Below are 22,780 nucleotides of genomic sequence, written 5' to 3' on the forward strand. Positions count from 1 at the left end.
TTAAAGAGGGAAAGGCAGAGCTTCCTAATTTTTTTGGAAAAAAAAAAAAAAATGTGTTTTAAGGTAAACCACTCAGCAACTCAAGTTTCTGTTTTTAAGACCACAGAACCAAGAATGGAGAAGAGAACATGCTGCTTGCTCCGAAGTCTCAGGCCAACTCCTTCGAGAACCAGGATTGGAAGTCACCTGGTGAAATGCGTCAGGGTCCCCAGGATTGAAGAGCGAGGGCAGCTTTTCCTCCAGTCCTTGTGCGATTTCTGGCCAGACCGAGTTCACCAAGAAGTCGTACCCAGGAACAGGGGTGGCTCTCTCACTGTAAGAAACTAGCAGGATTCAGTCAGGGCCCCACAGCCTCCAATGCCCAAAAGCAACTTCCACCCTGCAACTTCTTCCAGGAGTCCCTCAGCCCCACACCCACTCCGACCTTCTTCATAAAGACCACCGTGTGCCAGTTAGCTGTCCCCAGATTCGAGTTCCTACTTCACTCTGGACCTCAGTACTGCGTCAGCCCCGACGACTCTCCTGGGTCCTGACTCCTATAGCTGGTGTCAAGGACGAGGCAGAACCACTGTGCCCACCTGGGACTACTTCCCTCTCCCAGAGGCCACCATCATGAGCTTGTTTTGGGAAAGAGTGGTCTCGTGCCTTGGGAAAGAAAAGTTTGCAGTCAATAGAACACCACAAACCCCAGGGCACTGCAAATTAAACTAATCCAGTGACCTGAAGATCACCTTTAATTCTAAAAGTCTGTGACACTGCAGGTGAGATCCCAAAAGCAAAGCTTGATGCAAAAACTTGCAATGGCCCAATGTGCTTGGTGTGTGTTTTTTGCTGTTTTTAGCACTGGATATTGGATTTCTGAATCACAACCCTGGCACTGAGATAAATGCAACACTTCAGAGCCAGTGAGCCTGAGTTCAAATGGTGGGTCTTGGGCAGACCATCTCACTCCTGTGCTGTGGTTAGTCTTTAAAATGTGCACAGTAATAACTGACTGCGCAGGGTTGCTGCTTTACCAACATCTGTAAAGCATCCAGGATGGCGTCCAGCACTCGGGAGGCACTGTCAGTCCTGGTGAAGGAAGACCTGAAAGCACCCCTGGCTCGACACATCTACTGCCCGCACCCGACTGCCATGCACTGAGCAAGACTCTCTATTTTAAGATAGTCTTCCTTCAAAATGTAAAGGGATAGATGGTCTTGTTTTGGCAAACCTGGGATTTTATAGCTAACTGCCATTCTGAGTGGGGATTCAAGTGTTCTGTCAAGTACTAAACAACACCAGAACCTTAAACTAGCTGTCCTCCTCAGCAGAATGCATCCAGACAGGAGGTCAGCACAGAAACTGCCTCCTGTCCAGGGGCAGCTTCCATAAGCCCATGCAGTTCGCCTAGGTCCTGAAGAAGAACCACTGAGGACACAGGAGGTGAATGAAGGCAGTTGCCTGCTTCCCTCATGGCCAATGCCACGTGGGGCCGCTACAGACCCTTGAGCGGAATGAGAGACACTGCTAGGCAGCTGGCTGTGAGCCACAGATACCATAACACAGTCACAACACAGTCGACATCAAGAGACAGGATAGCCTCATTCACACAGTAAATATCTAACTAAATCCCCCAAAGAAATGTTAAGACCTTACAGGACTAACAGTGAACACAGGGACTAAGAAGAGCTGGTGTGTCACTGGGGAAGGAAAGTCCTGAACGCTGTAGGTGGTGCCAGCTTCCATGTTCTTGGGGGGAGATGGTAAAACAGAAGAGAACAGATAGGGAGGCAGCAGGCATGGGCAGCCAATACCAGGAGTGTGCTGAGGAAGGCCTAGGCCCCAGGGCCCACACTTGAGAAGTACAGGGGAAGGTGAACAGCAAGGGGCCAGGAGGTGCCTGGGACTCCTAAGCTTCTGCATGAATCTGCCACACTGAAGCTGCAGATACTGCCAACACTGGAAGATACTTCCACCTGACACGTGGAAACCAAGGCTAGGCTGTAAGTCTGACGATCGGCTATTCACAATGGTGGCTTCTTCAATTTCATATTGTCTTCTACTGGACACCTACCCCAAATCCAAGCTCAACACAATCCTCACAAATGGCACAATGAGGCCTCAATGCACTGGTACAGTGGACACAGGATGGTGCTGGAGAGGCCAAGCAGAACATGAGGACTTGACCACAGATACTTTTTTTGTTGTTTTTAAGAAACATAAATTTGAGATGCCTGTCTATGAAAACCCTCAGGGACTCCCCTTCACCACTGAGCTCAGCAGGCTTTGGTGAAGCACTCCTGGGCAGCTGCAGTCTTCAAGGTACTACATGAGGAGGGGTGGGCCCTGATGGCAGGGTGGCCTCTTGGAAGAGGGATGTCAGCCCACAGAAGCAAGGGTAAGGTTCCTGGAATCCAGGGTATGACTGATGTTGACCATCAGGACAAAAGAGGGTGTCCCGGAAGACAGGGAGTCTTAGCTGGGGCTTCATGAGCAATGGGGATTTGGTGGGAAGGGTGGGCGCCATAAGCATAGGAAGAGTGCTGGGGAAAGGGTGCAGCACTGTGTGGTGAAGCTCCATATGTGCAGGAGCTGCCAGCCCCGACCACAAGGAGCCTCCTCCACTGGGTCGAGGAGCAGGATCCTCCCCACCCAGCCTTCAAAAAGAAGGCCCGGTCTACAGATCACAGGACTCCCAAAGGCTGGACCATGGCAACAGCTGGAAGACTGGCGGACTCCAGAAAGCACTGAGAAGTCCTGGACACCCACCATACAGAAGACGACCTCCCCATCAGCATGAAACTCATCAGTTGAACTGGTGTTCACACACTAGACTACAGCAAGTACAGAGGGGAAAGGGGACAGCCCTGCTACAGGGACTCAGCCCTGTTTCTAGCTTCACAGTGACTTCCTCCTCCACGAACCAGGCTGAATGTCCCTGCCCCACGGCATGGTAGCAGGAGCCACCAAATGAGGACGCTCCCGGAGACCCTGCTCCTGCAAGCCTGTCCTAGCAGCGGGCCGGGCGCAGCAGTTAGCAGGTGTGAGTCCGCAAGCCAAGGTGGGGCTGAGGCAGGGCCCTCAGGTTACCTGGAAACAGCGCCACCCGTGACTTCCCGAAGGAGGCGGCAGTGGTGGGGGACAAACTCCAGGAGCTTATCATACATGACCTGAAGGCCATTGGGATGGGACTCAACAAAATGTTCCACGATCACCTGGGAAAAAAGCATTTAAAAGTGTAAACTACATACTGCATATGAACAATTAAACAAAACACCTCAGAAACACACCTCCTGCGTCAGAAAACAGGCCTGATTCTAAACAGTAAACCCGGTCACACTCAAGGTCAGTTTCTAAGGCACAGCTGTGGCTTTGACCATGGGCAATGTTGGCCAGATGATGGGGTCAGGTGACGGGGACTGACCTAAGCCAGGCAAGCCCCACATTTACCTGTTTCCTGCTGAACTTAAAAGAAAATAATTTATTTTAAGAAGAGCATTAAGCCAGAGCACAGGATTCCCTACAGAGCCTCACTGTCCTGCCCTGGCCTCTTCTGTCCTCCTCCAGCTCAGGGCAGGCTGTGAGCCAGGGGTGGGAGAAAGTGCATGTCACCATTTGAATACTGGCATGAGGCTGGGAGTCAGAATGAAAAACTCTCACCCCCAGGTCACTGAGCATGACCTCCGCACATCCTGCACTTGCTGAGCAGAGAATGTTCAGTGAGAAGCAGGCTCCACACATTGCGAGTGGTCTGTCTCCTGCATTCCCTCCTGTCTCCAATGAGGCCCCAACAGCAGTGGACCCAGTCAGCAGGGCACCCTGCTTTGGGTCTTCCTCTTGCCTTCCTGGCTCAGCACACTCCTTCGTATTTTGGGGGGCCAAGTGTTACCTGCTCCCTGCACACCTGGGGGACCACCACTGCCTCCCTGTCTCTGCCCTTTCCCATGCTCCAGTGCTGCCCTCAGCTTACCTAGGGCTTCCATCTGAGACCACTGGCTCAAATGCTGTCTAACCTGACGGGGGCATGACTAACTAACCACACCAGAGCTGAAGCACATGGTGATATCCCTTCCCAATGAGGAGGACCCCTCAGCTGTGGCATCACCAGAACACCACAGAATGTGCTGGGGCACACTGGTGTGCAGACAGGACTGACCTCCTCATGGCTGGCCTGCAGTGACAGGGCCCCTCACAGGAAGACCTCTGGTGCACCAGCATCCTCCCAGCCCCCAGCAGAGCAGTGGCAGAGAGCACTAGGCAGAGAGCACTGCTCTCCGTGTGCGCAGGGCGCACCTCATCTACGTACGGCTTCACCAGGACCTGGCCGACCAAGGCCTCAGCGTCCCGCGTCTTGTCGATGGTGGCGTAGGTCCTCAGGCAGTGCCGGATGACATCCACGTCGCAGCTCTGCAGCCCTTCCAGCAGGAGACCCTCCAGAGACTGCTGCAGCACGGCTGTGATGCCTGCAATCCGCTGTGGGCAACGGCAGGACAGCCCCATCAGAACCACTCCTACACCTCCAGCGCATGCCACTGTGTCTGACCCCAATGAGGATGTGTGAGGCTTAAACACTGACATTTCCTGGGGCGTAAGAACAAACTCCCCTCTGCCCCAGTCTCTCTGTGAGTCTATCTCTGGTTCACCAAAGAATGGAGACCTGGCCTGGGGCTGGGGCTCAGTGGCAGAGCGCTTGCCTAGAGTTTGTGTGAGGCACTGGGTTCCATCCTCAGCACCACAAAAAATAAATAAGCCGGGCATGGTGGCGCACACCTGTAACCCCAGGAGGTCCAGAGGTTGAGGCAGGAGGATGGCGAGTTCAAAGCCAGCCTCAGCAAAAACAAGGTGCTAAGCAACTCAGTGAGACCCTGTCCCTAAATAAAATACAACATGGGGCTGGGGATATGGCTCAGTGGTCAAATGCCCCGGAGTTCAATTTCTAGTACCAAAAAGAAAAATAAATAAATTAATTAAAAAAAATAAAATAAAGGTATTGTGTCCATCTACAACTAAAAAATATTTAGAAAAAAGAATATAGTCCTAATTGCAGAATGAGAAAAGGTTGTTTTTCTCTAAAGCTGCAAAGCAAACAATTTTGATAAACATTACAGACTTAAAGTCCAATCAAGGACACCGGAAAAATTACAGCTGTCTTACAACATACATCAAATCACATAAAATTCAGAATCATTACTCTTGTAATGTAGGAAATGTGACTGAAACTTACACAAGATCTATAACATATGATACTTAGAAGAAAGGCCCCGAAATCCAAAATCAACAAGAAGTCAAGACTAGTTCCAAACCAGCACAGGCACATCCCCAAACTAACCAACCACCTTGCAGATGCCAGGCTAGGGGCTAAGAGGCACCCATGACTCACCGGCCTCACCATGTCCAGCAGAGGCATGCCCTTGCTTTGGACTGCGTGGAACTGCAGCTGGTTGAACTCTGTGGCAATCCTCTCCAAGGTCTGTCCAGTCAGCAGGGGGCTGGGAACGATAAGCAGAGCCTGATGCCTGGGAAGGTACAGAAGAGCACCACAGACAGCAGTGTGCCACTGCCCAGCTTGTCACGTGGCACCATGGGCACTCTGTCACAAGGTCAAAGCCAGGTTTCCCTGCCATCAGTCTGCTCTCTCTCTCTGGGCCACAGGACAGTGCATTCTAGCTGGCCGCTGGTGGGTAACGAGTCCAGCACAGGCCAAGTGTGAAGCCACAGGGCTGCGCAGCCCATGGAGGTGCACCTTTCCCAAGCTTCCCATTCCCAACCTCCATTCTCTCTCTCCCTCTCCTACCTGTTCCTCTCCTGTTCTCTACCTGCTCATTCTTTCCTCTTCTGAAATACCTCTAATATTTGTAAAATGCCCAAAGCTTATGTAATAGCTTACTTTAAAATTAAGTTATGCACAGCAAAATAGCAATCGGGCTATTTGCTCCAGGTCCTAAAGACACTCATTGCGTCAGGCCATAATTTCTGTGATAAATGCACTTCTGTCTCTAAACACACACTGGAGTGTCAACACCACTCAAGAGGAGGAAGCCAGCAAAGGAGAAATACCAAGGTACTTCCGCTGGACAAGTGGCAAGTGAGCAGAAACACACAGAAGGTCCTGTCCAGACAGAGAGGAGTGGACCCCCTGCGGGAATGCTTGCTAGTCGCTAACATGCCCTGGCTGGGGACACCTTGCGGGAATGTTTGCCAGTCACTAACATGCCCTGGCTGTACCTTCTCTATAGCTCAAGGCTTGCTGATGCCTCTGAAGGTGACCCAGAGCTACAAGAGCTCAGATCTGCTGCATTAGGATGGACACTGCCAGGGAAGGTACAGGAGAGCACCCAGGGACCAGTGAGTGAGGTCTCAAAGCTCTCCTTAGGTACCACTGGTTCTACACGGCAGGTGTAAAGAGGGAAGCCTGGCCTCATGTCAGGGCTCTTACAGTCTAATGAGAAAGCATGCAACTTAGTCCATGGCTCCAACCCATAGAGAAGCTCCCTGGAGACTGCTGGAAGCACAGAGCATCTGAGAGGTCAGGGACAACCTCCTGGAGGAAGTAATCCTTCAGTCCAGCCTATAAAAGGTAACCTTTGCAGTGTCTTGTTGGGACATTCACTACAGTTCCAACTGGGCCCAAGTTTAAAGACAGCAGGGGAACGACAGTATCCAAGGCAGGAGAGAGAAGTGAATTTTAAAAAACAAATGCACAGTGTTTCTGCAGTTAGCACAGTATCTTAAACAACCACCTCTCCACACCTTAAGCATGCTGTGAGCTGGATGTGGAAGACACAAAAAGGAATCAGGCAGACCACAGGGGGCGAAAGTGAAGGAAGCCTTGGAAGACAGACAGCCACAGGTAACTTGTGGAACGCACTTCAGCAGGGTTCACCATCAGGGAACCATGGTAGATCCAAACAGCAGTACAGAAGTGGCCAAGAGGGGTTTAGGAGGTCAAAGGTGAGTTGCGACTGGACCAATCTGAAAAACCAGACGGGCAGCTTCAGGGTCAGTGCATTAGAGAAGGTGAATGGCCAGCCAGGAGGCCAAGCCTGAAAGAGGCAGCGGGAGAGGGAGGCAAGAAGCAGACAAACACCTCCAGGTCTCCAAGGCAAGGCAGCCGCACCCGCTGCAGGACTGCCTAGTGCGCCAGAGGAGAGGAGGGGAGGGACAAAGGGAAAGTGAACCCCGAGGACTCCAGGCTGGGTCCTGGGGAAAGGAGGCATTGTTTCCTGAAACAAGAGAAGAAAGAGGAGAGTGTTTTGCAGGTGGAAAGAGGTAGGGAAGGGTCACAAGTCCAGTTTTCAACAAGATCAATGTGAGGAGCCTGCAGAACAGACAGGAAACTCCAGTGGTTTGGGCTGACCATGTTTAAGGCTAGAGCAAAGAGCCCAGCCCTCCAGGGTGGTCAAGACCAAAACAGCAGGTAAAGGTACCCAGAGAGTGCAGACAAGGAATGTGGCCCTGAGGACTGACACCAGCAGAGCTGGCATCAAAGGGGACATGCAGCCTGGAGGAGGAACAGCTGGAATAGGCAAAGACAGAGAGCGGGCAGGGCAGGGGCTGGGGGGCCGTGCGAGGGCACAGGTGGAGGGCTGTTACTGTAGTGGGAGGAGAGCAGGCAGAGGAGCTAAGGACAATCAAGACGCCACTGACTTCTCAGTGCTAAGGTGACAACACAAGTGACGCAAAGGGGCAGAAGCACCAGTACAGAGGCCTGCAGGCCCTGACCACTCCCTAGACACCCTCCCTGAGCAGGTGAGGTCTTGGAGCACACTTTCCTCCTCAGCTGAGAGGCAGGAGCCAGCTGTCCTAAGGCCCTCCACATCTGAGACAAGGTTCCTGGAAGGCAAGAGCAGGCCTTTACAGGACGACCGGCTCTGTCTGGTCATGGTGGCCTCCCAGCAGCTGGTCCCAGCTTTCTAGGGAAGGGCGGGCGGTGGCTGCCAACAGGACTGAGGGCCTGCGAGGTGTGAGGTACAGGCGCCAGCCAGCTGCCCCCGGCCTCAGGTGGCGCTCCAGCAGTGCAGCCTCACTCCATAGGTGGCACTCAGCCTGGCTGGTGTGCAGCACCAAGCTGTGTCCTCCCACTGCACCCAGGACCTTCTTGCGGGGGTCCTTCTGGGGTCTGCAGGACCTATACCACTCATTCCTGAGTCACTCATCTGCCCATTGGTGTGAAACTCAGAATGGACGGTACAGACAGCGATAGCGTGACAAGGAAAAGGCTTTCTGTATCCAGTGGGGAGTTTCCACTTCATCGTCTAACTTCAATCACAATGTACTGTCCTGCTCCTAAATGACACAGGCATGCTGACCTGAGACATGTCAATGGCAATGCCTTGGCCTACTGAAAAAGGAGGGCTAAGATAAATATGATTTCCGCAGATCAGCAGGACTCTACTAGTTCATGGGTGAGCAGCTCAGAGGTAAAACCTTCCACAGCAGCACACTGCCTGAGCCCCAGAAAGGCGGGCGGGAACTGCGCCCTGCAGCCTCCAGGCCCGTCAACTCTGGCACCCCACTTTTCCTGAGCTACTATTAAAAACACTAGGCCAGGGCTGGGGTTGTGGCTTGTGGTAGAGCTCTTGCCTAGCATGTGTGAGGCATTGGGTTCAATACTCAGCATAACATATAAATAAATAAAATAAAGATCTATTGATACCTTAAAAAATATTAAAAGAAAAAAATTTTAAAAAAACCCACTAAGCTAGAGACTTGGATTTTCTTATGGGGTTTTCCCCTCAGAGGAAATGAATTCTAACTCCAAAAAATCTCCAGCCTGGGTGTGAAGTATTTAGTAAAAATACTTACCTGCTTGCTTCTAGTTCAGATGTCTCTTTAGAACTTTGAGAATTTAGGATTTTTTCAATTTTCTCAACAGATCGAATAACTTGCATCAGCCTCAGCACACACATCTATGAAAGTGAACATCAGGCAAAGATAAAGTCACCAGCATGCTTCATCACAACCACCATGTCTCCCCGTGTAAGAGGAGGCAGAGAGCAGGCCAACACAGGACACTCAGAGCCTCCACGTCTTCACAACTTCCATAGCACACCGAATTCCCCAGAGAGCAAGTCTTCACCTTGGCTTTCCAGAACCAGCACATTTCACTATTAGTTTACAGTTAAACAAACACGACATGTCACTGCTTTCCCAAACCTGCATCCTTCTTCCTTTCTACTTTCCTTATCTTAAACAACCTTTCTGTTGGTGCTACATTCATTTTCCTGAGACCACTCTTCAGGTTTTGTTTTGGTTCACAATCACCCACACACTCAAGGTTGATTCATTACAGACACCTAGAGATACAGTTATTCCTAAAGGAACGGGTGCTGGGCTGGGTGGTTCAGGGCAGACAGTGCCTAGCATGAACATCCTAGCACGGTCCATCCTCAGCACCAAATTTTAAACAACAAAAACCAGCAGAACCACAGGAACAGGAGCTCTCCTAGAGAGGCGCTACGTTCTCAGCTGGAAAAGCTGAGAGGGGCCTTCAGGAGAACCATTTGGATTCAAAGGTCTCCAAATCAGGCTCTGGGCAGAGCATATTCCAGGGTGAGAATTACAAATTCTAAATCCAACTAACTTAGCCAGTATGACTGACGATCACAAAAAAAAAAAAGAAAAAAAAAATCACAAAGAAAGTTCAAGTTCACCCAGAGCCACTGCACAGAGAAGGCAGTGCCCAAGCCGTGACACAACAGGGAGAACAGCCAGATTGGGCAGGCCTGAAGCAAGGCACCCCCTCCTCAAAGCAGGAGCCTACAGGGGCAGCCTGGGGGGGATGCTGCAAGAGTGCTCCGGCACCTCCAAAAGGCAAGAGGACACTGCTGGGAAGTGGCTGGCTCCCCTGCTCAGAAGCCTTCACGCCCTTGAGCCAGCTTCTTCCTCTGAAAAAAAGTGGAATTTTAACATACAACCACTCGGGCGCCTCGGAAACTCTGTCCTCTGTCTTTAGTAGGTAATGTGACTGAAAAGTGCGAGATGGCAGTGGGGCACAGGGCTGGCTGGACACATATTTCTTTAAAAATGTTAATGGCCCCACAAATAAAGCACAAGAGCAATATGCAATTTCCTTTTAGAAAGTCCTTACTTTCCTCACCCATTTTACCACAGGACCTAACAGACCAGGAGTGAGAAGGCCTGGGCACTGTCCCTCAGCATATGGCCGGGCTGCAGATCCCTGAGCTGGAGGAACACCATGGTCTTCCCCACCAAGGCCTTAGACCACGGGCCCCACAGTCCAGCAACTACAGCTGCACGAGCAGTGGAGGCTCTGGGGTCAGGTGTCAGGGTTTACCTTTTTATTCCTAATGTCCTCTTGTTTCGACATTCGTTCATCCACTGCCCGAATCCCTTCACTGACAGATGACCTAAGACTCTAAAATAATGAAGAGGGTGTACTGAAAAAACTGTTTTGTATCATCACGAAATTTACACACTTAATTCATTTCCAAAGGACTCAGTGTCTACAGGCAAGGACTGTGCAGATACTGACAGAATTTCAAAGTAGTAGGCACAACTGTTGTCAGGTTACTCAGGCAAAGTGACACATGAAACCACGGTCATACTGGAGTAACTGCCAAAATAAAATAACCCAGGTAGGACAAATGCATAGGTAGTCAGGGCAGGGAGGGTAAACCTGGCAGCCCCTGGGCCTCTGGAAGAGGTTGGGGACCAGGCAGACCCAAAGAGCCTGTGGGCGCTGCTGAGCACAGAGGGGCCTAAGAAGACGGGTGGGGACAGACACCCAGGCCTGCGAGGCACACACCCAGACAGGTCTCTGGACCAGCTCCTATTCACTCTGACACTGACAAGTTGTGATAAGGATGGCCTCTGGGGAAATTCATGAGTCAAGAAGCCTGAATGGATGGCCAGGAAAAGGGAGAGGTCACAGTCGGAAAAACAGGTCAGGTCGGAAGCTGATGACTCAAGCCAAGCAAGGGATCATCAGGGATAGGACCAAAATGAGGAAGCCTCATGATAAACAAGACAGATCCCGAAGGTTCTACAGGAAAGTAAATCCATTAATTCAACAAACATTAGGAATTTCCCATTGAATGTCAGCTACTAAAACATGAAAACGCAACAGAAAAGACAGTCTCAGCTTTCAGGGACCTCAGAATCTTAGAGCAGCTTCAAAAAAGGAAGCAAAAATCTATGCCAAACCCTAGGGGAAGCTGTGGGAAAAGATGAGGACAGGGTGCTGGCAGGTGGCACGTGAGAGCAGAAGTCAGGAGGGTGACAGATGAGATGGAGGCTCGGGAAAGGCCCATCCACAAGGCTGGACAGAAGAGTCTAGGGAGCCAGAGAGGGTGTGGAATCTAGCAGTGGACCACTGCACAGACAGCTACCTTGACACACTTTTTAAAAATCAAATGAAATATAAATGTTCAAGACAAAGATCAGGACTTCTCTCGAAGTGAATTCTCTCTGGCCTCCTCCTGTGGACCTTACTCTGTCTTCCCAGCCCCACATAGCCACTCAAAGTCTCCTCATGTTGTATCTCAGAGCTGACCATGTGCAAGGCACTGTCTTAGGGACAGTACACAGGCAGTCCTGGCTGCACACAACCCAGTGGTCCACACAGGAAATGACAGTGTAGTGCACCAAGCCTGTGACAGCTCATCTGTTATGTGAGGCCCAAGTTGGGAACTGACAGAGACGGGAAGGTGGCCCAAGGGCAGAAGACAGGGTAGCATGTCCATTGTCCCAAAGGCACAGAAAGCTGGTTGAGGGCCTTGTCCATGCCAATCTAAGGGCAAACTGCCAGAACTGCCCCTCTACTGTTCATGGCTAGAGGTGGGGAGTCCCATTCCCACAGCCAGCCTGGTCTGAAAGAAACATAAAAACACCATGTCTATTAGGGTTATATTAACTTCACATCATCCTCAGTTGCACTGGGCTAAATGGCTTCTGTGAGCTACTCTAAGAACCTAACCACACATGAAATATCAGTTGGGGAAACACTTGGACAATCACAAATGTTTAAAACACAGTGCACTTGCAAGCTGGTGACTGCTTATTAAGGAGATGTTTCCAAAAAGCCTCCTTCTTCCCACATTTCAATGCTAACTCTAAGAATCTGTCACCTTCAAATCAAAACATTTTTTTTAGGTTGCACTATCACATGCAAACAAAAAGAACCACTTATTCCTACTTTTTTGAGTGTGAGTGCTGTAATCTCTGATCATTCAAAAACAGCAAGAAAACAGCACACCATGCTTTGGGTAGACTGTTTAATGTCATTTGGGGACTTACCAGAACCTCCTCTCGTAACTGTCCCAAAGGCACAGAAAGCTGGTTGAGGGCCTTGTCCATGCCAACCTAAGGGCAAAAGACACCGTGGCACAAACACTTCACAGACAAGAGTGGTGGTAAGCATCTATCTAATGGTCGAAGAAGAACTAGACTTTTTAAAAAAATCGTATTAAAAAAATCTGCTTATACATGTGAAATCCACAAAGGTAAGGGAAGTTATCATCAACAAAGGGCTCCCTTCGCACATCTGTCTCTGGATGAAAGTTCTTAATGACTGAAAACTTTTGGAGGTGAACTTACGACATCCAATCAGTTGGCATAAGAGCCAGATGAACAACAGCTTGACTTGAGAAAATCTGAATTAAATAGGACAGGAGTAAAGTTCCTGGGTTTCTAATCCCACTGAAGGTTTAGCCCGTAGTGTGTTTCCCAAAACCAGCGTGGCTCATTCAGTTTAATGCCTCTCAAAATTTCCATGGAGGTGTTTACTTTCTGTACTTCTTTCCATGCATAGATTTAAGAGCAAAATAAAATATGACCAAGAAGACTACAAGGCAAATTTGGGGAGCATTAAAACCCAAGCATTTCTAAACTACTTTTACAAACTAACGTACTCAGTGCAACCTTTCTCACAGTTTATAAAATCAAGCCTCCTGGAGATTCCTAGTGACCACTGCTAACTTGGTTCTAGCTAGCACACGTATCTGAAAGCAAACTAAACATTTCCTTGAGGACAAACTAGCTGGTTCCAGTGCACTTTCCTGGGGCCAGCAGCAGCTGCCACTATTCCGCCCTGGTACCTTCACTCTTGGGCCTTGACACCTGCTCAGGACAAGCAGGAGGCAAGTCCTGGCTAAGCAGGAACTACAAATAAGAAGGTACACCAAGGAAATCCAGTTCTACCACTAAAAGATTTCTAAGCACACTCTGCATGAGAGAAATCACGTGTGCGCACAACAGGGACAGAGGCTCTGTTACCAGGTTTGTGGAGAGGTTGACGAAGTCAGCGTAGTCCTTGTTGATGAGCTCCACCATGGCTGTTTTAAGCAGCCTGTAGTACAGCTCCAGGTCATCCCTCAGCTCCTCCAGCTGCACCCGCTTCCTGCAGTCAGACACAAAGTGGTCGACGTCGAAATCTTCCTGGAAAGTAAAACCAGGAGAGGGAAGAGTGACTGCGGTGTCCCCAAGTTTCTTATGCAGAGGGTAGAGACAGCACTCCAGTCACTTGCAAGCCAGCACTGCGCCGAGGGAGCACCTGTTGGTCACCTCATGAGAGTCCCCAGAGGGGCCCAACCAGGAACTCCTCTGTGGCTACAACTCTACAGAGGACTATTTTCAAGATGATATTTCAGCTGGATGCTTCTCAAAACAGGAAGAGCTTTTTTCTTCTGAATTTTATAAGTGATAAATGTGCAATGCAAGAAAGGATTTAAAAAAAAAAATCAACCAACTTCCAAGCTTCAGGGTTTAGCACTACTGATGTGTACTTTGTCACTATTTAACACTGAGCTTTACCTCCTTGCAGACCTATTCCCAGACCACAAACACACAGGTGTGCGCACACAACCTTAATATGCAAGCCTGTGTGTAACTGTTTCTCCCAAATACCACCACCTGAGTGTGTCTGTGGCACACAGAAGTCTGCATACAGAAGTTTGAGGTAAGCCTGGGCAATACAGCAAGACTCCATCTCAAAAAATTAATAACAATAATATGTAAAGCTGGTTTAACATCAAAAAATCTATTAATCCATCACATCAACAGAGAAATGTGATATTAACAGATGCAGAAAAAGCATTTGACAAATCCACACCACTCATGACAAATACATTCAGAAAACCAGAAACAAGATGGGAAAGTTCCCTCAACTCTACAAAGAACACTTACAAAAAACCCACAGCTAACCTTCTGTCAAGGGAGAACCTAGACTCCTTCCCTTAAGATGGGGAACAGGCAGGAATGGCCCTTCTCACTAGCCTGCTCAATACTCCACGTTTAAGCTATGGAAATAAGATAACAGAAGGACATACAAGATGTACCGACGGGGAAGGAAGACATAAAATTGCTTTTGTGCTCTGATGATGTAATGGTACAGAAAATCCCAACCAAAAACAACAATGCCCCTGGAACTCATTCACAACGGTAGCAAGGCAGGTTGCAAGGCAAATATTAAAAAAAAACATCTGTTCTCCCAAAGACCAGCAGGGAACAAGTGGATTGAAAGTAAAAGCACAACACAGCTGGGCGTGGTGGCGCATGCCTGTAATCCCAGCAGTTTCAGAGGCTGAGGCAGGAGGATCATGAATTCAAAGCCAGCCTCAGCAAAAGCAAGGTGCTAAGCAACTCAGTGAGACCCTATCTCTAAAGAAAGAAAATACAAAATAGTGGTTGAGTGCCCTGAGTCTAATCCCCAGTAACCACCCTTGGACCCAACAACAAAAAAGCACAACACACTCACATTAGCACACAAAGTACAATTGTAACAAATTGCATGAGATCTACATGAGGACAACTACAAAACTCCAATGAAAGAAAGTAATGTAAGACCTAAAACATGTAGAGATATACCAGTTCATGGGTAGTAGAAAAACTCAATATCCTTAACTCGGTTCTTCCCCAGTCAAAATCCCAGGAACTATGGGTTTATTAATAGAATGATTCTAAAGCATATTTGGAAAGGCAAAAGACTGAGACTATCCAACACAACTCTGAAGAAGAAAAGCAAATCCAGAGGACAGACACCATCCTTCCTTAACACTTTCTATTAAAGCTACCGTCACTATGACTACTGGGTCTGGCCAAAGAACAAAGACCAGGGTAACAACAGAGCACCCAGAAACAGCTGCATAGACAGAGTAAGCAGACCGCTGACACAGGGTCCAGGCAAAACCAGGAGGAAAGACAGCCACTTCAAAAGGGATGCTGGCAAAACTGGACCTCCATGTGTAAAAAAACCCAGCTGGGCTCAATGGGACACTCCTATAACCCAGCAGTTGGGAGGCAGAGGCAGGAGGCTCGCAAGTTCAAGGCCAGCATGGGCAACTTAGCCAGACCCTGTCTCAAAATAAACTTAAAATGCTCTAGGGTGGGGGTCGCTGGGGTTGTGGCTCAGTGGTTGAGCGCTTGCCCAGCATATGTGAGGCACGGGGTTCAATTCTCAGCACCACATATAAAAATAAAATATAGGTCCATCAATAGCTAAAATTAAAAATTTTTTTAATTAAAAAAAAAAAAAAGCTCTGGGGATGTGGCTAAGAGGTAAAGTGCCCCTGGGGTTCAATTCAGTACCAAAAAACAGAAATGCTGAAACATAAACTGTTTACACCTTTCTCAAAAAAATAATTCAAAATGGATCACAGACCTAAATTTAAAACACAAAATTATAAAACCTCTAAGAGATGACACAGGAGAAAAGTCTAGATGATCTTGGCTTCAGCAATGACTTTTTAGATACAACACCAAAAACAATTTAGGAAAGAAAATATTGATAAGCTAGACTTCCATTCAAACCAAAAGCTTCTGCTCTACAAGACACTGTCCAGTGATAGAAAAGACAGACACAGGCTTGGGGGAAATATTGGCAGGACAGATACCTGAAAAAGGAGCTGAACCCCAAATACAGACAGAAGTATTAGAAACAATAGGAAATCTTGCAGTCTATATGGAAAACGGCATGAAGGCTCCTAAAAAGTAAAAGAACACCACCCTTGGACCCAACAACTCACTGCTGGGACGTATCCAGAGGAAATGAAGGCCCTCTCGGAGGAATCTGCAGGCCATGTTCACTGCAGCTACGACAGGTGGCCTGTGTCCACCTCCATGTAAAGGCACAGGCAAACACAGCGCACACCATGTATCTGCCCAGCGAGGAAGGGAAGCCTACCATCTGCCACCAAGCTGATGGACACGGAGGACGCAAGCCAGTGATGCGAGACACAGGAACACAGGTACCACATGGCCCCCCTTATATACAGCACCTAGGAGTAGCAGAAGGGGGGCATCAGGGCTGTGAGTGGGGTCCAGGGGTACAGACTTCACAGATGAGATGAACGCACACCAGAGAGCAAACCTATAGCACAACTGTAGTTTAACAATCTGGCTCCAAAGAGTGGATCTTACGCCCTCTGACCACAGGAATGGGGGGAGTCAGCACAGAAGGGTAGTATGACTCTCAGTAGTCATACTAGCATGACTATGGCAATCACTTCACAAGCATCAGAGAAGTTGGACACCATTCTGTGAGGATGACCTTAGGCCTGAACCTAAGCAACTCCATTTTAAAAACTCCAATTTGATACCTGCAGTCTCACCAGGCACAGCCAATGGAACCCTCCAGCATGACCCTCAGGCACAAACAAGTCACTTCCCCAACCCTGATAAACTCAGAATGAAGCCTCTGGCAGGCTGTCCTCTGGATAAGAGGGAAAGGTGGAAAAGATCAAGGTGGGGGAGCAGATGTTTTAACCCCAGGGTAAATGAAGTCACTAAGAGATCCAGGGGACAGATGATAAGGATTGAAAAGGGGGGTCAAAAGCCCCCAAATTTGGTATAAATAATAAAGCAAATGGAGAGACATTCAACCAGCCAACATTGATGCCCTCACACTGAGGCCTGATGAGGATGTGGACTGAGATCCCAACTCTTCTCATCATTTGCTGATCCTCTGCATCTTCCTCACTGCTCTCAAACTCTTCAGTCACATCTTGACCCTGGGGTGAGTCACAACTTCTCCCTATGACACTCTCTTCAGTCAGCTCCACCCCAGGAGAAGCCTGTCTTGGTTCCTGATCTGATCACCTCGGTCTGAGTGTGTATCTGCTGGACTTAAAGTCTAATGCTTGAGACTTTAGATTGGACACTTGAACTTAGCATGCAGAGGGAATGTCTGTCATGAGCCTGTCATGATTAAGTGTGTTTGCAGTGCTTAGAATTAATCTAGAATTCTTTGCTGTGAATTGATTATGTCTATTACAGTGTCCAGCATTAAGGATTGTCGTTTTCTTGATTAAGAACCTATAGAGTGAAATTGTATTGAGTGATTTGAGTGAATAAAGTATTGACTAGGGCAGAAGCACGTGGACATTCTTTATTTCTCCCCCTGTATTGCATAAGTCGCACCTTTTGCTCATCATGACACATTTCTGAACACAATTTTTGTTTGCCAATCAGTAAGGGGGCAATAAGAAATAATGTAATTTAAAAATGGGAAAAGATCTGAAAACATGCTGGATATCACCTGCTCTTAGGAAGTTGGGAAGGTAAACAAGGTGCCAGGATGCATCAGATGCTGGCAAGAGTGGGCAGCAGCAGATACTTCCACTTCTTGCTGATGGAAGCTGTGATACAAACCCTTTCGTCACTGTCTCCAGCTCTGTGCATCCTCTGCCTGGCAGCCCACCTTCCCCCTCTGGCCACACTCACTGCGTGTAACCTATAGGCGAAGCCAGCTTACTAGACGTGCTAGACTAGACTCCCTTCCTTAGTGAAAGGCCTCGGCCTCAGCCCTGCTCACAAGGCACATGCACCTCAGCTCTGGCTCCTGAGCTCCTCCTATTGAGACAAGGTGCCTTGCTTCTACTTCTCCAATGCCAAAGCCTGGGAGTCAGCAGACAGAGGCCCCAGTTTGCCCTCACTAGGGGTGTGACCTTAGGGAGGTGAACCACTTATGGGCCTCAGCTTCCTCATCTGTAAACCAAGAAAAGAGTACCAGTTTCTTTCCTTTTTTTTTTTTCCAGAAAAAACTTAGAATGTCAAGAGCTGGAAGGAACTGCAAATATTAATCAGATAAGTGCTACCCTATTATACTAACAAAGAGATATATCCCAAAGAAGCCAGTGTTCTGCATGGTCACATGGGAAGTCAGTGGAGTTGAAACTGGAGCCTGTACCTCATGCTGTCACTATTCGATCAGTAGTGTCACTACACCAAGATGAACAGGTGGCCCTGGACACTTTTACTTCAATATTCACAATGCATCCAAATAAAATACTGAGGAGTCTCAAAGAGTGGTTCATCTCCCACTAATTCATTAACATATTACTGACAGTGACAGTCACAAGGACACTCCCAATTTCTCATGTCATTAAACAGGTATGAAGTGCCAGTCCAGAGGTCTAATAACGCCACCAAGTGGGGGAGGCCCTAGAAAGGACCTAAGTTCAACACAGGCAGATTTAGACTCCACATTGAAACAAACTGCAGCCATTAAGGATTACCTGCCAATGGAATGAGTGCACTACTATGGAATATTCTAAAATGTTTTGGGAAATGTTTTCTCATGGCCAGGCACACAGACCAGCCAGTATACTTGCAAGATCAGATATGCATTTTGAAAAGAACACCTTGCCTGCATTATAGAAAAAGGACTAGACAAGGCTACAAGGGATGAAGGAAACTCAGAAGCAGCCATGAGTACAATGGCCAAAATTAACAGTAACTCAGAAGGTCATGGAGATTGAGAGAAGATGAGTTCAAGAGGCATTTAGAAGTGAAATCATAAAGCCTGGTAACAGATTAGACTATGGGAAGGGGAAAAGAGGTGTCAAGAATCACTCATCTGGGGCTGGGGTTATGGCTCAAGTGATAGCGCACTTGCCTAGCATCATGAGGCACTGGGTTCGATTCTCAGCACCACATAAAAAAAAAAAAAAAAGATATTGTGTCCACCTAAAACTAAAAAAAAAAAAAAAAAAAAGAAGCAGCAGCACTCATCCTCTGGCTGGGTGGTAGAGCATTTTCTGGACAGGTAAGATGAGAAGGTAAAAGGCTTCAAGGGAAGGAAGTTCACTCCTGTTTCCCACACATCCAGCTTTAAATTTGCTGAGTTTGAGGTGCAGGGTTACCCCAGAAGGACATCAGGGAGCCAAGTACACAGTATTGGAGATCAGGAGACACACATGCCAGAGACCACCTGCCTACAGGTGGTCAGTGAATCTGCACGGAGCACATCACCAGGTACATGAAAAGGAAAGAACACATGACTGAGCCTATAGCCAGCCATTCAGTGGCTATGAGAGGGACAATGACTATTTAAAATAAAACCAGAGAATGTCTCTGAAAAAGCAATGGTCTGCTGAGGTGAAGGAAGGAGATGGGAAAGGTACTGGACCAACATCCGCTGACTGTGAGAATTATGCAGAGGAATACCGGGGCCGTAAGTCAGCAGGAAGTAAGCTTGAGTGAAAGGTGACAACTGGAAGACAATTCTGAAGCCCAGGGTTCCAGGGAGGAGCTGAAGGTGGGGGACCGAGGGGGAAGAAACTAAATCACAAGCACATGTGTGAAAACCAATGGGAAGGCATGGGAAGGGGATAAGAAGGTTCTGTGAAGGTGAGGACACGCCAGCCAGCAACAGTGCAGAGTTCAGAAGGCCAAGCCCCAGACCACTTGGGGAAGGCAGGATTGAGGCTGTTAGCAGCAGCTGAGGATATACTCATCGGATGGCCTGTAAAGTCACACAAGGAGACAGAGGAAGGATGTGATTTCAAAAGCATGCCCATGTTCATGGGTCTAACTTGTCCTTGTTAGCGTACCACCTTCTCTCCTACCACTGAGCCTTAAGTCCTACTTCCTGTCAACCGGCTGCCAACCCTAAGGGTTAAGTAGCCTCCTGTTATTAATCAGCTCCAATGCCACGAATGTGACTATATAATTTCCCGCTTTAAAGTTGACTGTAGCTCCACAATGATCATTGCATGGAGCACAAATTCCTCAAATATCACACAAGGCCCATTCCAACTTGCAATCCCACCCTGCCTACCAGTCCAGTCTACTTTCCAATATGCTCTCACACTCCAGCTACTCTAAATGCAAGTTTTTGGATGCACATTTTTGGGTGCCAAATCTTACCTCCTCCTTCATATCTAGATTTGCACAAAGGAGGTAATCAGTCAACGTCCACTAAATGAATAAACAATTGCTACCATTGCCCAAGCAGGCTGTCACCATCTTAGGCAAACTAATGTCCAGTCAAATGACTGGACTTCAAATAACCTCAACTCTGCTAATGCATACCTGACATCTTAACTTCATGCATAATACCTATACTGCTACAAAAATGTAAATGAGGCACAAATGTACAAACCACCCAGCAAGAACTCCACATATCTTTTTTTGCCACAAAATTGTATGCATGTCTTCCTGAAGGAAACAGGAATTGCAAATAATTTTTAATTTCCAGTTCCACCTATGATATCAACATTCCACACAGAAAAGCTGTTCTTTTATTTTCTTCTACATGCAAGTGGTTACATATATCAGAGCTACAAACTGCAGGACATATTGAGAAGTGTAAGAGCCATGAAAAAATATGAAACTTTTTGCATTCCTGTTGCTAATTCCAAGATCTGTGTTATGACCTGTATTTTGTGCTTTCTACTTTCTGAAGCTGTATTTATCAAAAGTATCTATCAGCTCTGAGTGACAAAGACAGTGGGACTAGGGAGTCAGAAAAGATGCTGGTCCTGGGCCTGAAGTCTAGAGGTGAACAAGATTCCTGAGGTCAGAAGGCCCCTCATCTCGGCAGTCTTTTCTTCCTTCAGGATACCTCTCCCATGATGTGGCCAGTTCTTTCCACTCTTTCAGGGCAGCTCTCAGCAAGGGGTGGAACAACGGGTTTCTGGGTCAGTTAGCAGTCTCTGAAGTCTCTCAGAAATTCCTTTCAAATCATGCTTTTCAGTAGATGCCTGGTGTGAATCCGCTGGAGGGGCACAGGTACAGCATCAGTGGGACTAGATGGGACTAGCTAAGCCCCACATGTGGATACCTGCGCTCCAGAGGATATACAGGCTTTTAGAACACCAGCACTTGGGAGGTGCGGACTGAATACAAGTATCAGAAAGAGACAGGCCAACTAAACAAGAAGAAAAAATAATACCCCTTGATAGAGTTAGCAAAGAAAGTGGAACAAGAGGCATTTTAGGTGTCTACTAAGTGAGCCCAAACTTGTGATTTTCTAATTCTGAAACTAGCTACTGAGTGGCGGCTAAAATCTCAATCTTAAGAAATCGAATGCCACCCATTTTGGACGGTTTGAGACAACCGGAGAGCTACGTCCAACAGGCAGGCCCGTGCCGGCTCCTGCCAAGCGCAGCCGGCTCCAAGGCGGAACACGAAGGAGTTCACCCCCGGTGGCCTGTCCAGAGCTCCTCTCTCTGCAGTCAGCACCCTGCAATTATCCTCAACCTCGCTTGGGGTGCACCACGGGGGAAGCGGGTGCACCAGGGGGGAAGGGGTGCACCAGGGGGAAGTGGGTGCGCCTCGGCGCAGCGCCCAGGGAGCCCGAGCCGGCCGGCGGGCAACGACAGGGCCACGGCAGGGCCTCCGCGCGGCCCCCGCCCGGCCCCGCCACCCAAGCCGCGCACCTTCATAAACTCGTCCTTGTCGAAGCACAGCGCATCCGGCCCAGTGGGCAGGCTCATCCCGCGCCTCTCCATCCCGCCGACCCTTCAGCTCCAAGTCCGGCCGGACTGCGCAGGCGGACACGGCGGCCCGCCCCTTCGCGTGGCTCACTTCCGCCAACATGGCGGCACCGCGGGCGGCTACGCCTGGCTCGCGCCAAGAGCGGCGCGGGGCAACAGGCGCTTCCGGGCGGTGCTGTCCCCGGCGGCGGAGGACGGCACTGCAGCCTTGCGCTTGCCCTTGCGGGCGCCTCCCCTACGACAGTTCCGCCCGGCGGCGGCTCGGTTGCAGCTTAACAGGCTGGGCCCGGTTCTTCGGCGCGGTGTCCGCCTGGCGCGGGCCCCGGGCCAGCTCGAATGCATCCGTCCTACTCGCATGTGGTGTATGGCCGCGCCCGCGAGCCCCTATCCACCGTCGGAAGGCTGGCGTTCGCACCTTGCCACTGCAAAGGGGCGCCGCCCATAGCTCGTGTGCTTGTGGACTCCCGGAGGAGTGGTGCCCCAAGGCTCCCAAGTCAACGAGGTTGTGGGCACGGGGGAAACACACGTTTAACTTTAGGTTTATTAGTGAGAAAATCTTCAGCCACATGCAGGTCTGAAATGTATGTTAGAGCAGACTCCAAATATCACATTGTTTCTTTCTCCTCAAGCTCGGGTTGGAAAAAGACAACATTGCTAACTCAAAATGCCATTATCATCACAGAGTGAGAAACTGATGTGACTCCACTTTTGTAGATAAATAATAGCAGCTTCTACCTCAAGGCCTGTCCTAAGGAAGGGGGCGTGACCCCTGACCTTGGAAAAACCCACAGAGCCTTTCCCACCCTGCTGAGTTGTTTGTCTGCAAATAACAGGAGAGATCTGTGGCACCAGGTGTCCCTGACTCAGTTAGGCTAGGTGAAGACCCATAGCAACCCCCTAGCAACCACCAATCAGTGTGAGACAGGGAAAATACCTGGGATGCCAGATGACCCCCCCAGTAGTTTATGGTGGTTGATAACATGTTGGGAAACCATGTAGTTTAGCAGGTACACCCCTTGCGGCCTAAACCAATCAATTCAAAGGAATCCCCCTCTTATACTAACCAATCGTCCCTACTCAACTTGTTCCCTCCACTGAATGTGCTAATCAATGTTAAGAGT

At 48.8% G+C, this 22,780-nt stretch overlaps 1 protein-coding gene across 4 annotated transcripts in view; it reads right to left on the reverse strand.

The window, feature by feature from the left end:
• Cog2 (component of oligomeric golgi complex 2) overlaps positions 1 to 21,752 on the reverse strand; it is a 32,632-nt gene extending 10,880 nt beyond the window's left edge. For 2 of the 4 annotated variants that reach the window (XM_026413030.2, XM_026413022.2), the window contains exons 1-9: positions 21,603 to 21,752; positions 13,219 to 13,380; positions 12,241 to 12,306; positions 10,280 to 10,360; positions 8,788 to 8,891; positions 5,363 to 5,498; positions 4,276 to 4,455; positions 3,073 to 3,197; positions 187 to 313 (exon numbers count right to left, since the gene is read on the reverse strand). In XM_026413030.2, coding sequence (XP_026268815.1) covers positions 187 to 313; positions 3,073 to 3,197; positions 4,276 to 4,455; positions 5,363 to 5,498; positions 8,788 to 8,891; positions 10,280 to 10,360; positions 12,241 to 12,306; positions 13,219 to 13,380; positions 21,603 to 21,674 — 1,053 coding nt within the window. In that variant the 5' untranslated portion in view covers positions 21,675 to 21,752. The remainder of the gene's footprint in view (positions 1 to 186; positions 314 to 3,072; positions 3,198 to 4,275; positions 4,456 to 5,362; positions 5,499 to 8,787; positions 8,892 to 10,279; positions 10,361 to 12,240; positions 12,307 to 13,218; positions 13,381 to 21,602) is intronic. The other 2 variants (XM_026413038.2, XM_026413047.2) reach the window with 2 other exon arrangements.
• Positions 21,753 to 22,780: the final 1,028 nt, after the last annotated feature.

This window comes from Urocitellus parryii, chromosome 9 (assembly GCF_045843805.1).
Source record: "Urocitellus parryii isolate mUroPar1 chromosome 9, mUroPar1.hap1, whole genome shotgun sequence".
Classification (NCBI taxonomy): Eukaryota; Metazoa; Chordata; class Mammalia; order Rodentia; family Sciuridae; genus Urocitellus; species Urocitellus parryii.